Below are 16,783 nucleotides of genomic sequence, written 5' to 3'. Positions count from 1 at the left end.
TCCTTCTGCAGAACAGTGGGTTTCCGTGTTCCCGGGGGACACTTGGCACTATCTGGAGATCATTTTTGGTTGTCATAGCTGGAGAGGGGGGGATGCTCCTGGCATCCGGTGGGTGGAGGCCAGGGCTCTACTCATCGCCCTGCAGTGAACCGCAGGTAGGGGACCTCTGCCCCAGAGTAACCGACACCCTGTGGCTTTCCCCACCGACGTCCCGTTTCCTTACACGTGACCCGCTTGTAACCCACTTCTCAGAGATTGGTCAGGGGGTGCCTCTGTGGGTCTGGCATGAGGCGGGGAGGGAGACGAGACATTCCGGCTCACCGCCTGATCAGCAGATCAGGCCTTAATGTGAACAGAGCAGGACAGACCCTCCCCAAGTACAGACGCTCCAGCGGGACTCTGGCGGCCTCGTCAACCCAGAGGAGCGTCCCCGCGATGCAGGAAGGAGTTTGTGCCTGGACAGTCTGTACCTCTGGAAATAGCCGCGTGGACTACCCCTTCCCTCTGTCAGATCTTGAAAGGTCGGCTTCTCAGACACCTGCCCTGACCACCATATTGGTTTTTTGTGGTTTTTTTTTGTATTGAGGTGAAATTCACAGGACCGTATTAACCATTTTTAAGTGACGAATTCAGTGGCATTTAGTATGTTCGTAGTGTTTCTTGGACATGATCTGTCTAGTTCCAAACCAATAAGCAGTCACTCCCCAACCCCTTCCCCCAGCTTTTGGCCACCACTGGTCTACTTCCTGACTCCATCGACTTGCCTGTTCTGGACGTTTTACTTGCGCAAAATCATACACCGCGCGGTCTCTTGCGTCCGGCTTCTTTCACACCGCATTTACGGTTTTGAGGTCCGTCCACACTGTGGCGTGTATTACCACTTCGTTTTTATGGCGGAGTAATATCCTGCTGCGGGGACAGACCACGTTGTGTTCTCCCGTTCATCCACCGAGGGACGTGGGGGTTGTTGCCACCTCTTGGCCCTTGAGAATATTGCTGCCATGAGCGTGCCTTTCGGTGCCCTGTTTGCTATCCTCCGGGGTGTGTCCCCAGGACATATATTGCTGGATCCTACGGTCATTCCGTACATCTTTTTTGAGGAACCACCAAACGGTTGTCTCTAAAAAGCCTGCACCACTCTACATGCCCAACAGCCAAGCACAGAAGTTCCAGTTTCGCACATCCTTGCCAACACTTACTGATTCTGGTCTGTTCTGTTGTGTTTTTTTTCCTCTAGTGGCTATGGAGCAGTATTTCATTGCGTTTAGATTGGCAGTTCCCTAACAGCTGAGGATATTGAGTATCTTTTTCTGTGCTGATTGGCTATTTAAATATCTTCTTTGGAGAAATATGTCTTCAGGCCACTTGCCCGTTATTTAATGGGACTGTTTTGTCTTTTTGTTGTTGAGTTGTGATTGTTCTTTATATATTCTGGATACCAGACCCTTATCAGAGATACGATTTGCAAGTATTTTCTCTCATTCTGTGCATCGCCTTTTCACTTTCCTGATAATGCCCTTTGATGCACAAAAGTTTTTAATTTTGATGAAGTCTGGTTTATCGGTATTTTCTTTTGTTAACTCACGCTTTCGGTGTCAGACCTGACTACTGTAATTTTTTTGGGGGGTGTATTTATTTATTTTGAGAGAGAGAGACAATGCAAGCAGGGGAGGTGGCAGAGAGGGAGGGAGAGAGAAAACCCCAAGCAGGCTCCGTGCTGTCAGCACAGAGCCCGACACAGGGCTCGATCCCATGAACCGTGAGATCATGACCTGAGCCGAGGTCAAGAATCCGATGCTTAACTGACTGAGCCACTCGGGTGGCCCAAGGGCAGAGATTTTTGTCTGTTTGGCTATAAGGTGTGTCCCCACTGCCCAGAACAGAGCTTGGCACCTAGTGGGTGCTGAATTAATATTTGTTCGTTGGATGTTGGAGGTGCGGTAGAGGAATCACGTCTGCGTTTTTCTCACAGACTTACCTGCTGGGTTTTTAGAGCAGGGAAACTACTCCGTAGGACATCTCACGGTGGATACGTGTCATTGTATACTTGTCCAGACCTCCTGAATGCTCGGCGCCGAGAGTGAACCGTGACGTAAGCTCTGGACTCGGGGTGATAATGATGCGTCAGTGTATCGAGTGTAACAAATGCTCTGCGCTGGTGTGTGTGTGGGGGGGTGTTGAGAATGGGGGAGGGGGCAGGGGGCGTATGGGGACCCCCCCTGACCTTCTGCCGAGTTTTGCTGTGCACCTCAACAAGTTGGAAGGATTTTCCTTAATTCCTCTGTACTCCCTTTGAATATATGATTTTAGCCACCATCATAGCAAACTGCATTGTCCTTGCCCTGGAGCAGCACCTGCCTGACGATGACAAGACCCCCATGTCTGAACGACTGGTGAGTGATGTCTCCCTGTCTTGAGGGGGTCTCTCTTTCGCTTGAGAGGCAAGTTGCTGTGGCCGCGGGAGCAGAGGGCAGAGCGGGCTCTCGGACTCGGAGTCAGGAGCTGGATCGTGAGCCTCCCACCCGGGGCCCCTAAATTCGTGAACACCGATAATCTGGGGAGCACGATGCCTTCGCTCCTCACCCCCCAGACCTGAAAAACCTGGTGCCAGCCAGGAGGGCAGCGGGTGACGGATGTTCACGCTGGCCACAGGAACATTGTATGAGAAACAGAATTCTTGTGAAAAAGATCGACTGTATGTGGAAATGGAGAGAACGGTACAATGAACCCCTCCATGAACCCATCACCCAGATCCACAGTTGTCAAGATTTTGCCTTATTCGTGTCCTCTGTCCCCTTTCATTTCATCGGTTTTGTCTTTTCTGGCCAATATATATATATATACACACGCACACGTATGTATATATATACGTGTGCGTGTGTGTATATGTATATATACATATATATTTTTTATTTTTTCAACGTTTATTTATTTTTGAGAGACAGAGAGAGACAGAGCGCAAGCGGGGGAGGGGCAGAGAGAGGGAAACACAGGATCCGAAGCAGGCTGCAGGCTCCAGGCTCCGAGCCGTCAGCACAGAGCCTCATGTGGGGCTCAAACTCAAAAACCATGAGATCATGACCTGAGCTGAAGTTGCACGCTTACTCGACTGAGCCACCCAGGCACCTCTCCTGGCCAAAATATTTTAAGGCAAATCCCAGACAGCTTGTCAATTCATTGAAGTCTTGCATTGCTAAAAATATGGGCATTTTCTTACATTACCACAGTGACATTTTTACACCCAACGTGATTTACAGTGGTTCCTTGGAATCATCTAAGACCAGTCAGGAATCGAATTTTTGCGATCGTCTCAGAAATAGCATCTTGCAGTTGGTTTGTTCAAACCAGGATCCAAGCGGGGACTGGATTTTGTAACATCGCTTAAGCCTTTTAATCTAAAGCCATTATTTTTTTTCCCTCCTACCCTTGACTTATTGCAGAAACTAGTCTGATTGCCCTAAGGAACGTCCCACATTCTGATGTTAGCCTGGTTGTTTGTATATGATGTCATTTGGCTTTGTTCTTCTGTCCTCTGTGTTTCCTATCATGGATGCCAGCTCTGGGGGTTAAAAAAAAAAAAAAAAGTTACTCATTTGGTAATTCTGCGGAGCTGTAAACTAGCACCGAGATCCTTCTCGATCCCCTTACCCATCCCCGAGCCCGCTGGTTCCTCTCCTGGCATTCTCACAGTGCAGTGAAAGAGACTTCTTTCCTTTCTGTCACCTTTCCAGAACCACCGTAATGACTCAAGGGTAGGTAGGGGGATGTAAGAATCTACTCATTCCTAATCCACAAAGTATGGATGGGTCTCAAGACATCTAAATTTTAATAGTTATGAATTATCATGTGTATTCTAAAAAAAATATCACTAACCCGGCAAACCTATGATTTCAGGACTTTTTTTTTTTTTTTTTTTTTTTTTGGTTTTGCTTAAGATGAAGCTAAGCAAAAAGAGTCAACTGGAAAAATAGGAAGCAAATAGTAGCCTGGCAAGGAGATATGGAAAGCATCGTGAAGGCAAAATTCAAGTGATTGAAGCTTGAGAAACTTCGTAACAAATTGGAAAACATCCATGTAGGGGCTCTGATGGAGCCGAGATGATAGCTTAATTTCAAAGGTTATAGACTATCAGCTGGAAGCCAGAACTGGCAGGAGGTTTAGTGAGGGGCTGGTGGCCAGGGCACTGGCCATTTGCCAGCAAATGCAGAAGTGTTATTCCAATATTTTCACAACCTGAACAGCTGTGCTGGTGCATACCAGCTGAGAACCATCACGAATGTCAGATTTGGGGGTGAGGTTGGTGTAGAGGGTCCAGCCTTAAAGGTGTTGAGTGATGCGTGTGACAAACATTCCAAACCAGTCCTTTCCTGTAGAATTTTCTGCAGTGATGGATGTGCTCTGGGTCTGCACTGTCCAGTACAGCAGTCACCGGCACGTGGCTAGTGTGGCTGAGACGCTGAATCTCTTGTGATTTCATTTAAATTAATTCAAAATTAGGGAGGCCTGGGCGGTTGAGTCAGTTAAGCATCCGACTTCGGCTCAGGCTGTGATCTCGTGGTTCGTGAGTTCGAGCCCCGCGTCGGGCTCTGTGCTGACAGCTCAGAGCCTGGAGCCTGTTTCAGATTCTGTGTCTCCCTCTCTCTCTGTTCCTCCTCTCCACGCTCCCCCCCCCAACCTCGCACTCTGTCCCTGTCTTTGTCTCTCAAAAATAAATAAACACTAAAAAAATCATAAAAAAAAAAATAAACACGTGACCAGTGGCCGTCAACACAGGTCCAAGCAAGCAATTCTGTTTGGCCAAGTGATAGGTGAGGCTGGCCGAAGGGAAAGAAGGAGGGTGCCTTCTCCATGCTTCGGCTTCCCTTGCAAGAGCCTTCAGGCAAGAGAACTCCAAGCAGGATGCATTGGGGCGCAGTGAGTGCAGGGGTGGGGTAGGAGAGGTGAGGGAAAACGGGCAGAGGTCTCCGGGTGGGCGGGGTCCCTGATCAGCCCACCCTCTGCCCAGCCAAAGACCTTGACCTTGACCTTCTCTCCCTTCCAGGATGACACAGAACCATACTTCATTGGAATTTTTTGTTTCGAGGCCGGCATTAAAATCATCGCCCTCGGGTTTGCCTTCCATAAAGGCTCTTACTTAAGGAATGGTTGGAATGTGATGGACTTCGTGGTGGTGCTAACAGGGTAAGTGTCGGATGCTGTGCCTCTTAGAATTATCTCGAACTAAGAAGACTTGGGACCCATAATGGTTGGCGTGTCGGGCTGGGCTCAGGAAGGGCTGAGTCCCCGTGTTCTTCTTCCTTCAATATGCGTCTAGAGCCTTCTCGCACCCACCTCTGGAGCCTGGCTGCCTGTGACAGCAGACGCTTTCGGCTACAGTTAGAATTAGGGCTTAGGAGGAGCTGACAGCTTCCAAAGAGCTTTACGTGCATTCTCATCCAATCTTCTCGGCGACCCAATGGATCAGGAAATCTTAATACTCCCCTGTGACCGCAGAGAGAGCCGAAGCGCAGCTATGAACTGGCCTAAGATCACCTAGCCAGCGGAGCTGGAATTTGAACCAGAACTCGAGTTTTTAACAATTGCGCGCACGTGGTCCTCCCGCCTCACTTAGCGACGCCTTTCTTCCGAGGCGGTCTTTATTTCCAGCCGGTAAATGTCTGTGGAGGACTTCTGGGGGCAACGGTTTGTGGTAGAACTGTGGAGAAAACCAGTCTAGGTAAGGTACAGTGACTGCCTCCGAAGGGTTTTCAGACCTGCGTATAGCGCACCGTGGTTGAAAGGCGACTGTGTATACGCTTTCCTCCAAGGACCGTCTGTGAGGCGACATTAGCTGTTACGACAGCAACAGGAAAAAAAACAAACTGGGTAATGTCTTACACACGGCGGACGTTTATTTCTCACTGAAGGTCCCAAGTGGTTGGTCCCTGTCGGCAGGGCTCTGTCCTCCAAGCAGGGATTGAGGGAACCCAGGCCCTGGCCACGCTGAGGCTCCTCATTGTTGGCCCACATCTTCCAAGGACTCTGTGCTTCTCTGCGTCACAGCACAGACGACCAACAAGCAGGGACAGGGGTACTTGGGAGGTTTTACGGGCCCGGCACCTGCCTCTTCCTTTCGTATTCTCTCGGCTAGAATTTATTCACGGGACACACATGACCGCAGGGGAAGCTGGGAAACATCAGACTGCGCTTAGGAGGAAAGGGAGACTGATTTGGTGGGGAGCCGGTCAGTCTCTGTCGTGGACCCGAAAGTCCTGTATTAGATGCCAGCGTAGGCAATGCTGTTTCATGCGAATTTCTGGCCCGTCGGCCCACCCGGTCCTCTCCTCCAAGCTGAGACTGGCTCTTGTCCTCCAAGACCCGTATTCACTGCTGTCCTCTGTGGGGTCACTGCTGTCCTCTGTGGGGTCATCACTCTCCTCTATGGGGTCACCCCTCTTCTCTGTGGGGTCAGCCCTCTCCTCTGGGGGTCACCCCTCTTCTCTGTGGGGTCACCACTGGCCTCTGTGGGGTCACCACTCTTCTCTGTGGGGTCACCCCTCTCCTCTGTGGGGTCACCCCTCTCCTCTGTGGGGTCATGGTTCTCTTCTAAGATAACATTCCTCCTCTGGGCTCTGCTGCTGTTCCAGATCCCGTCTCTCCTGGCAGATGTCACGGGTCTCAGCACCCATGCCGCGATGGCTGGGCTCCTGCAGCTCAGGTCTTGAGCACATTTGTTGTTTCCGAGCAACGTTGCTTTTCCCAAAAGGAGCCTTGTAATATTGGGCTGTTTCAGTAGAGGCGTTCGGATGTGAGTGGTCTGTTAGGAGGACCTGGGCCAGCCCTGGTGGGCCTGAGTGCTCACTGAGGGGCCTCTGTTGGCCGTGCCCACAGTCCCGTGGCTTGGGACTTTGACAGGGTCCAGGGAGACGTTACGGTGTTGGGCACCTTTTTCATAGCTTACTAGGAGATCCATCTGTGCACCATTCTAACAGCTGACTTTGTTCTTGTTGTTGTTGAATATTCAGGTATTCAAAAGGTGGTGAATAACATGACAGATACTCACGTACGCGAATAATCACTCGAGGAGTATGTTTTGTGCACCTGTTACGCGCCAGGCTCTGGGACACAGCAGTGAGCAAACAGATCAAAGTCCCTCCTTGTGTGCAACAGATGGTCAATGGTGAAGGAAGACTAAGCGAATGAACGAGTGAATGAATGAAATGTCTGGCGTGTTAGATGGCAGTGAGGGCTACAGAGAAAAAATAAATCAGAGAAAGGATAGGATGTGTTACGGGCAGGAGGGCCGGAAACCGGGGAAGACTTCACGGGGAGGGCAGTATTCGAATGAACAGCTGAAGCTGGTGAGTGAATGAGCCTTGAGGATGGCTGAAGGAGGAAAGTGCCGGGCAGAGGGAATAGCACATGCAAAGGCCCTGGGGCTGGGCTGTGTAAGTCCCCTGCATTCTCTTCCCTGGCCTGGTGACTTTATCTTCCCCATCCGGAAGCACTTTCTGAGTTTTGTGTCTATATGTATTTGCCCTTTTATACACGTATAAATAAGGACATAAAAAATAGGGGCGACTGGGTGGCTCGGTTGGTTGAGCGTCCAACTCTCGATCTCAGCTCAGGTCTTGATCTCAGGGTTGTGAGTCCGAGCCCCACGTTGGGCTCTGTGCTGGGCATAAAGCCTGCTTTAAAAAAAAAAAAAAAAGAATGTGAGAAACAGGTAGCACCTGTTCTACGTTGTGACCACATAAGAAAATATATATAGTGCTGTTTTTGCGCTGTTTTAAATTTCTCCGTAAATGTGTCCTTCTCCAGCCTTCCCTCTGCACTCCACACGAGATTAATCTGATTGACAAGGCTAGGTCTCATTCGTCTGTTTTCACTGCTGCATAGTATTCTCCAGTATGAATATTCTACCATGTATTTATCTATTTGGGGTGTTTCCAGCTTTGGGCTATTTTGAACCAAGCTGTCCCTTCGTTCTCGCCAGTGGATTTCTCTAGGGCGTATACCTGGGAGTGGAGTTGCTGAGTCGTGGACTCTGTGTATCCTCAGCTTCACGAGGCATTGGCAAATGGCTCTGCAAAGTGGTTGTGCCAATTTATGCTTCCCTGGGGGCTGACTTTTGCTGGCAGGGGCTGGCTTGACCTTGCTGGCAGGGAAAAAGCCTTAAAAATCCCTGGTGTTTCATAACACGGTTCTTGGAACATCTAAAGAAGCTCACATACCATTGAGCGCCTAGTACGTCTCAGTAAGTGGTCATTAAGTTGAGAGGTGGCTGTTTGATAAGGTAGTTAGCCACTTGGGTGTGGGTCTTTGTGACAACAAGGTGACCTTTTTCCCCCCTGGTTTTTGCCATCTGCTAAGACTCTAGAGGAGAAATTCTTCATCCGGACCATCTTCGGACAGATAGGCCCTAAGGATGGAAGTCTGTAGTAGGAACTAATGGGATCCACGAGCCCTCCGAAATTGCACGCAAAAATTATGTGTACGTGTATAGTTTTCTGGCCTGTGGTTTTCATTAGATTCCCAGGGGGTCCTGCTCCTAACACCACCAGGAGCCACTATTCTGTTCCTTTCAAACACCTTTCCTTTCCCTCTCTATTTCCCCTGCCTTCCTCTCTCTTGCTTGTCTCTCTGTTGCTTCTCCAGCAGTCAGCCATCCTCTCTTATTGTCTAGTGGTTCTGTCTCTTGCAAATCAAGCACGCAGCTCAAATTTCATTACTTCAAATTCCAAGGGGCTGTTTAGTCTCCTGTTGGGCTGTAAGCATGGAACAGAGAGTGGGGACTAAAAACCCCTCAGACCCAGCTCTCTTTGCAATGCCACGCCAGGCAAATGCGGTACCCTCTTAGTTCCCCATTCCAGGGGGAGGGGACCCGAGTGCATTAATCTGACGCTGGGACAACAGTGGCTTTAACGAGCACTTTCTGATTAACTCATTGTCTTCTCACATTTCTAAGTAGACTGCAGCATTAAAACACCATTCATTTTTCATGGATTAAGAAGGTTTTTGCCGCCTTCTTGTGTAGTTTGGCAGAAAATATCTTCCCCGTGGAGTTTGGTCTGTTCTGTGGAGTTCAAGGCCCCAGAGACATTCTAACTTTGTAATTTTGTCAACCCCCATTTGAAGTGTGCTTCTATTGTATTTGAAGGTCCAGTCATTAAATTGAAACTGTGTAAGAGGAAAATTTCAGAAGCTTGGCTATATTTCTGAGATGACAGAGCTTTTACTGTAATGCTCAAATATATATAGACATCTAGGAGGTCAAGTAATACAAGGGTGTGTGTTCACAAAAGAGACTTACCAGGGTAGGGATGAAGACAATTGTTTTTACGTTCACAGGCTTAGCACTGTACCTGGCATAGATGTTTAGCAAAATAAATGGCTGGCAAGTGGGAACACTTCTGAGAATCAGAGGGTTCTGGGAAATGCACTAAGCTGTTTATGAAGCTGGGGACCGTGGCATTGATAGTCAAACAGTCCAGGAATCTATGACAGATACTCTGACATCAGATAAGGCATGGGACAGATGAGCTCTGGGTCCTTGCCAACCCTGACATTTTTGACTCTGTAAAGATGGAGGTTCTTTTCTGGAAGGTCCTATGAACTGCCCCAGGCTTTGGGCAGTTTCACTGGGGATCAAAATTGAGAAAAATGCCCAAGTGCTCAGGGACCATCAGGAAAGGACATTGGCTTTGGTTTCATAGCATCACTGAATTTGGGGACTCAATGAACTTTGGCGGGTCCAAACCCTTTATTTCACTCATGAGGGAGTTAAGACACCAAGAGGCTAAGTAATTTGCCCAAAGTCACACTGAGATGGTGGCAAATCAGGAAACTTCCAGAAGCAGAAGGTATGTTCAGGTCAAGGAGCCTAGAACCCCAGTTTGGGGGCAGTGGGAGTGGTGTAGATGATTAATGTCACTCCTGAGGTTCTGCCATCAGAGCTCTGCCTTTTTCCTCCTTCTGCCCCCAAGTGCCCAGCCTGTGGCCCTTTTCCAGAGAGACAGAAAGCGAGCCTCCAAAAAGTAATCCTAGCTTCTCCTTATACAGCTGAAGAAACTAGGGCCCAGAGGGGTCAAAATGACTTGACCAGACTCACACACCGCACACTGTCTTTCCTTTTTGATTAATGTAGCAAATGCATGTTACCACTCTTTACCTTCTCCTCCTTCTCCCACCTCCTATGTTGCTGTTCTGAGTTGCCTGAAAATAAAAACAGCATTCTAAACACAACAACAGTAAGACACAATCAGCACTCCCGAGACCAGCTAACAAACAGCTCCCATAAATACCAGCTGCGTTTTGTTTTAATGTCCCCCTGCATTAATTTCTCCCCCAGTGGGTCAGTCACCCTTGGTGTCCGAAGGAGTCCCTCCTGTGGCACAAGTGCTTTTTATCCCTCGGAGTTTTAGCATTGAGAGAGCGTTGATCTTTTTTATTGTTCAAAGCATTTGGTCGTCATGGTATTTGCTGAACCAGTGTTCCACCAGGAACAGCCTCATGTCCTAGCGGTAGGAGCTAGTTTCTCTGTCTTCTAATAATAGTGACAGAGGTAGTAACGATGCGGGCTGCCATGATTAAGCACTTACTATGTGCTCTCACTGTAGTAACAATTTTATGTGCGTTACCACATTTCAGTTCCACGAGCCTTTTTTAGAGATGAACCTGAGGCTCAGAGAGGTTCAGCTGCTTGCAAGGGGTCCCACAGCTAGTAGAGGGTAGATTGGATCTCAACCACTCTACTGGGACAGTGCCCTAAGACTAGGATGACCCTCGCCCAAGTTAAGTTCAAAGAGCTATATACAGCCCAGTATCCTTATGAACATAATACCTGTTGTTAATAGCAATGGCAACATTGACAAATTAGAACTTAGAAGGCACTTACATGATATACTGTACTTGCGTATATGCTCAGTTAATCCTTACAACCCTCTGAATGAAGTATCATTATTACCCCCAACTTTGCAGATGAAGAAACTAAGGCTCCAAGAGATTAAACACCTTGTCCAATTCACCCACCTCGAAAGTGGTAGATCCAAGATTTGAACTCAGGTGGATCTGGAACCAGGATCCATTTTCTCGAGTCCTACATTGTTTCTTTAAAGTCAGGTTTTCCAGGGAAGTCCGGAACATCTTTGCTTTTCTTCCCCATCTTGGACTCCACTGTAGCAAGGGAAAAAAAAATGGGCGAAAGAGGTTTCCAGAAATGGGAGACTGGCATAGGCTAATGGTTAAGACCTGGGCTCCAGAGTCGGAGGGATCTCTGTGATGAGATGATGAACTCGAGAATGTGCGTGGATCTCTCTACACCTCAGTTTTCTCACCTGGAAAGAGGGGGAGTAGTGATAGGGTCTGCCTTCTTGGGCTGTGGTAGGGCTTGGAGAAGGCAACATTGTGACAGATACCGTGAACTGAGCCCCTGGACTGTTCCATGGTCTCCATAAATGGGAGTTGATTAACTGAAGGGAGAAAATTAAAACCAATTCCTTTGGAGGTGTGTGGTAAATACGACAAACGCCCCACTCTGTATTCATCCCACTCACCTCCAAGTATACCCGTGGTGGTCGGGTCCTGGGCAAGCTCACTTCTTTGTACCTCCAACACGCTCATCTTTCTACCTCTCTGTTGGAGGGTCCCCTCCAGCACCACAGGGGTTTGTTGGGCCCACGTGACAGACGTCTAACCCCCACACGAGCAGTCCATAACCAGCGAGAGAGGGAGTCAGTGTATAAATACCCTGGCTTCTCCGTTGCTCAGTGAGAAGACTCAGAGGTGTCCTACAACCTCTCAAACGGCCCTCCACAGGATTGAATCGTAGTGGCTCACAGTGACAGCCATTCATCAGTGCCCCCTTTGCTGACTTCTTGCTTTCTAGTTCATCCCTTGTAATTCCGTGGATCATCTGCCCAAAGTCCTTGTCTTGAAGCAGTAGTTTGAAGCCTTAGCGAGTAAGAGATTTCAGCACCCTGGACAGCGCGCCGCACACTCGAGCCGGTCAAGCCCTGATCCTCCTTTTCTCCCTCAGTGGAATGGCTGAGGTGTGGGAGGACGGGGTCTAGGAAAGCGAATGCCCCGTTTTTCTTGACTTCTCTGGCTATAATAAGCCCCTGGATGATGTCAGCCAGTCTCAAAGGTATAAATACCTTCTGTACTGATGTTCCCCAGACTTCAGGCTTCTGCCCGGAGCTCTCTCGCAGTCCCCACGTGGGGAGGAGTCCACAGGCATCTCACACTCAGGATGTCCAAAACTGCATTCCTGGGCATCCTTCTCGTATCTCCCTTCCTATCTTTTCATATCATTGGGTGGCAGCTCCATCCTTCCAGAAGCTCTGGCTAAAAATCTTGACACCTCCTCCCTCATGGTCAATCCTGCTGCAAAAATTCAGGAGGTTCTGTCTTCTTCCACCCCCGCTGCCCCCACCTGGGCTAAGCCTTCATCATCTCTCAGCAGGCTGGTGGTAGCAGCCTCCGCCCGGGTCTCTCTGCTTCTGCCCTCCTCCCCCCGCAGCCCGTTATCAACACAAGCAGCCAGAAGGATCCTCTTAACACATAACTTAGATCCAATCACTCTTCTGCTCACGTTTTTCTCTTGGTTCCTGTCTCATTCAGTGTAAAAGCCAAAGTCCTCACCACGGCCCACAAGGATCTGCGTGATCTGCCCCCATCACCTCCCACCCTCTTCGGCTCCCACCCTTGCACACCTGACACCGGCTGCCCCGAGCTCCTCACTGCTCCTTGAGCACTTCAGGCCAGTCTCCACCTCAGGGCCTTTGCACTTGCTGTTCTTATGCCTGGCATGCTCTTCTCAATCCATTTCCTCATCTTTAAGACTTTACACCAATATCCCCCTGGCCCCTTATCTACAAGTCCAACACTTCAGACACTCCCCGTCCTCTTTCTTCTCTTCAGTTGTTTTTCTATGCCCTTGTCACTTGCCGGCAAACTCGATATTCTACTTCCTTATTTTCCGCCTGTCCCCTCCACTAGGTAAGCTCCCCGAGGACAGAGATTTGGTTTCTTCTGCTCATGGTTCTCTTCCCCCGTGCCTAGCATAGTGCCCGGCACACAGTAGGCGCTCACTGTTTTTGATAGAATGACTGAATCAGTGGTGCCTGTAACCTGCCGATGTTGAGGGAACTTCCGGTATGCGATAAGCTGAGGCACAGAAGCCCCTTCCCAAATGCCCTCGCGTCTCGGCTGGTCTAGATCAGATGGTGCCGTTTTGGAGGGCAGTTGGAACGTCAACGTAACTATCACGTGTGCTGTGGCTAGAATGAGTCTGCCTACTTACTGTCTGTGGTCCTGCCCCGGGAGTTACAGTGTGTCGTATGTGTTGAGTTCTCAATGGACTCAAACTCCTTTGGAATCAGCTTTGATAGCTACTGTGTGCTAATAAAATGGCACACGTATGAACAGGTTCGTACAGACGAGCTGGGGTCTGAGCAGGGCTGTGTTCTCGGGCCTACCGTGTATGGTTGTGCAGGTTGCACACCGAGCCGGACAGCTGGAGTATATTTCCTAAGTGTGTAGCTCCTCTGTGGGTAAAACTTCTTTCGGAGACAGCCCAGACTAAAAAGGATCAGAGACTTCATGCCCAGGAGTCCCCTCCACCCTAAGAAGCTTTGGTTTGGGGAGTCAAGGTGGTGCTAAAGAGGCATGGTCGGTGCTTACGGTCATGGGTTGTTTTGTTATTGCTGTTCACAGGCATCTTTGGAGGCCGCCCAGAGAATTTCAGGACAGAAACTCTGGCGTCAGGAACAGAGGCAGGGAGGAAGCCTAAGACTCTCAAAGTCCAGCACTGGCCGGTGCTGCTTTTCTTTGCTGCAGGTTGGAATCCCAAGGATGTTAGGTACAACCATTATAAGATTGGGTGGACAGGAGGGATCAGCCTGAGGTCTTTGTCAACTGGACTGATGAGTTTTGATTCATAGGAAATAGCCCTGGATGTTTCCAAAGTGGAAACTGCAAAGTGTGTAGCAGAATTGCATCTTCTGCGAATCTGACTTTACACAAAATCATTGTTATGTAATTGGCACACATCTAAAAAGAAACCGGGTGAATATAATAATGAAAGAGTGAGGTCATTTCTTTTTTTTTTTCTTTTACCACTAAAATGTTTTTGTTATAAGATAAAATCTACCTGCAGCAAACCACCGTAACGCAAGGTAATTGTTGTAAAACAAACACTCTCGTAACCACCGTTCACATCAAGAAATAGATCTTTGGCCACCCGGAAGTTTCCGTGTGTCCCGTCCCCGTGATGGCCAGTAGTGAGGTCATTTCTACCTGCTTGCATTTAGTGAGTTTTTCCCAAGGAATGAGCATGATACGTGTTCTTCCTAGAACCCAGTATATCAGTTAGGAATGCTTTTTCTCTTCAAATAACAGAAGAGACATCTAGAAGCGGCTTTGATATTAAGTAGACGTTTTGTTACCTGACAGAAATATCCACAAATCTGTGGACCGGGATTCGCTGAGTGGCTCAGGGATGTCCTTCCACCTTCCTGGGTGAGTCGAATTTTGACCTCATGATTTCTTGCCCCAGGGTGGCAAAATGGCTGCCACATCGCCTCCTCTCAAAGCTTCATTCAAAGGCAGGAAAGCAATGACTGGGAGAGAAAACTCTCACTGGAGGGTTCTTCTTTATCTAGGAGAAACAAGTCTTGGCCAGAAGTTCTCAGCAGACCTCCCTCTACGTCCGATTGGCTATTCTTGGGTCGCGTGACCACTTCCGGCTTCCTGGCAGGCCAGAAACACGAGCATCCAGCATTTTTGCCACTTTATAGGAGGCTAGTTCTGCTTGTGGGAAAGATGAGAGAGGGAAATGGCTGTTGGGACAGTTAGCAGTATCTGTCACATGTATCATGCCCTTCACATTCTTTTATGTCACATATTACTGTACACATTATAACATGCTTATTACCGTCCAGACTCAAATATACAAAACTACGTATGTTGTACTTTATGGATGATTTGAAGGTTTGTCAAGGGTATTTTTGGTGTATGCAATTTTTCCTCTGTGCACTGACTTCAGAACCAGGACTTAACTCTCCCAGGTAAGATAGGACATCCCTTTGAGGATGTGGGTTCAAATCCTGGCTCTCCCTCTCAGAAAATGGGTGACTTTGGGCAAATGGTTTACTCATCTGTTACATAAGGCTCAGATTAGGACTTCCCTCATTGGGTTGAGGTAAAGATTAGATGGATAATTCTTAGCACATAGTAGGGGCTCAATAAAATATAGTCAAGAGGAGGGAGAGGGGGAGGAGGCTTCCTGTGATGGAGTAGGTCCTACAGTGGAGATGATTCCATGTCTGGGATGATTTGGGATGTCAAGGGAAATAGGAAGGAAAGGATGGACTTAAGGGCTCCTTCTCAGAAAAAAAGAACATTCCAGAACAAAATAACCAACTAATTATTGGCGAGTATAGTGGTAGTGCCATTGCAGGGGCACAGGGCGCTTCTAGTGAGAACTTATTTCAGACATGCGGAGGTCGCTGCAAGACATTGAAGTGAAAATGTCACTTAGATAGATGTAGATAATGGTTAGAGCTTGACGGGCCGGTCGGAGAAGGCTGGAAAGTGCCTGAGCTCTGTAGGTGTCGTGGTGTAACGGACAGGGACACAGGGTCAGGGAAGCACCCACACTTTGGGGCCAGAGGGAGGAAGAAGATCAGGGAAGGAAACGATGCAGTGGGCAGTTGGTTAGGAAGCGAGACAAGCCACCGTCAGCCACGTGAGTTGCAGCTCAAGAGTGGAGAACGCCTTCGGGGCTTTGTAATTCAGAGGAAAAGAGGGACTTTTTTTTTTAATTATTTTTTTTTAACGTTTATTTAGAGACAGAGAGAGACAGAGCATGAACGGGGGGAGGGCCAGAGAAAGAGGGAGACACAGAATCGGAAGCAGGCTCCAGGCTCTGAGCCATCAGCCCAGAGCCCAACACGGGGCTCGAACTCACGGACCGCGAGATCGTGACCTGAGCTGAAGTCAGATGCTTAACCGACTGAACCACCCAGGCGCCCTGAAAAGAGGGACTTTAAAAGGGTTGTCCACAGGGGCGCCTGGGTGACTTAGTCGGTTAAGCATCCGACCCTTGATTTCGGCTCAGGTCATGATCTTGAGGGTTAGCGAGTTCGAGTCCCGCATCGGGGTCCGTGCTGAGCCTGCTTGGGATTCTTTCTGTTTCCCTTTCTCTCTTCCCGTCTCTCTCTCTGCCCCTCCCCTGCTCATGTGCTGTCTCTGTCTCTGTCAAAACAAATAATAAAGAAACTGAAAAAAAATTTTTTAAAGCGTTGTCCATAGAGGGGAGGCAGATGTATGAAACCTTCGTGGCCAAGTTCTAATTGAAAAGAAAAGGAAGGAGGAAAAAAACCTTGGGTAGTTCCTACCATACTGTGCCAGGGGCTGACGGGTTGGGTGATCTCATCTGGGGACGAGCTTGATTTCCTGGGTCTTTTTCCCCTCCTTTTCAATTTTTTTTTTTTTTTTAAATCAGAAGAGCGAAATGGTGGGGCGTGTTTAGAAAGATGAAGAAAACGGGCATTACACAGTATTATGTATCTCTTCCTAAATAAAAGTCTAGTTACGTCATACCAAAACATCTGGACAGATCTTGACGAAATGTGGAGGGTACATCTGGGGTGGCCTTACTTGGTGATACGCAGGAAATTCACGCAAGAGGCTCTGTCTCGTCGCCCTAGGATGTGATCCACCCGAGCAGCAGAAGTTGTGGTTCAACCCTGCGTGACTTCTCGGGAGTGATACGTCTGATGTCTTTTGGTTTCAGATGTCA

The 16,783-nt window shown here is 48.6% G+C and overlaps 1 protein-coding gene across 1 annotated transcript; it reads left to right on the top strand.

The window, feature by feature from the left end:
* Window positions 1–2,262: 2,262 nt before the first annotated feature.
* On the top strand, window positions 2,263–14,084 carry LOC122214034 (voltage-dependent P/Q-type calcium channel subunit alpha-1A-like). Its single transcript, XM_042928610.1, has 3 exons — window positions 2,263–2,393; window positions 5,042–5,181; window positions 13,696–14,084. Exons 1-3 carry the CDS (start codon window positions 2,301–2,303, stop codon window positions 13,769–13,771), a joined length of 309 nt encoding a protein of 102 aa, XP_042784544.1. The 5' UTR covers window positions 2,263–2,300; the 3' UTR covers window positions 13,772–14,084.
* Window positions 14,085–16,783: the final 2,699 nt, after the last annotated feature.

The sequence above is a fragment of the Panthera leo genome, chromosome A2 (assembly GCF_018350215.1).
Source record: "Panthera leo isolate Ple1 chromosome A2, P.leo_Ple1_pat1.1, whole genome shotgun sequence".
NCBI lineage: Eukaryota > Metazoa > Chordata > Mammalia > Carnivora > Felidae > Panthera > Panthera leo.
The sequence above is the reverse complement of the archived record's forward strand: the minus strand, read 5'-3'. Positions and strand labels throughout refer to the sequence as shown.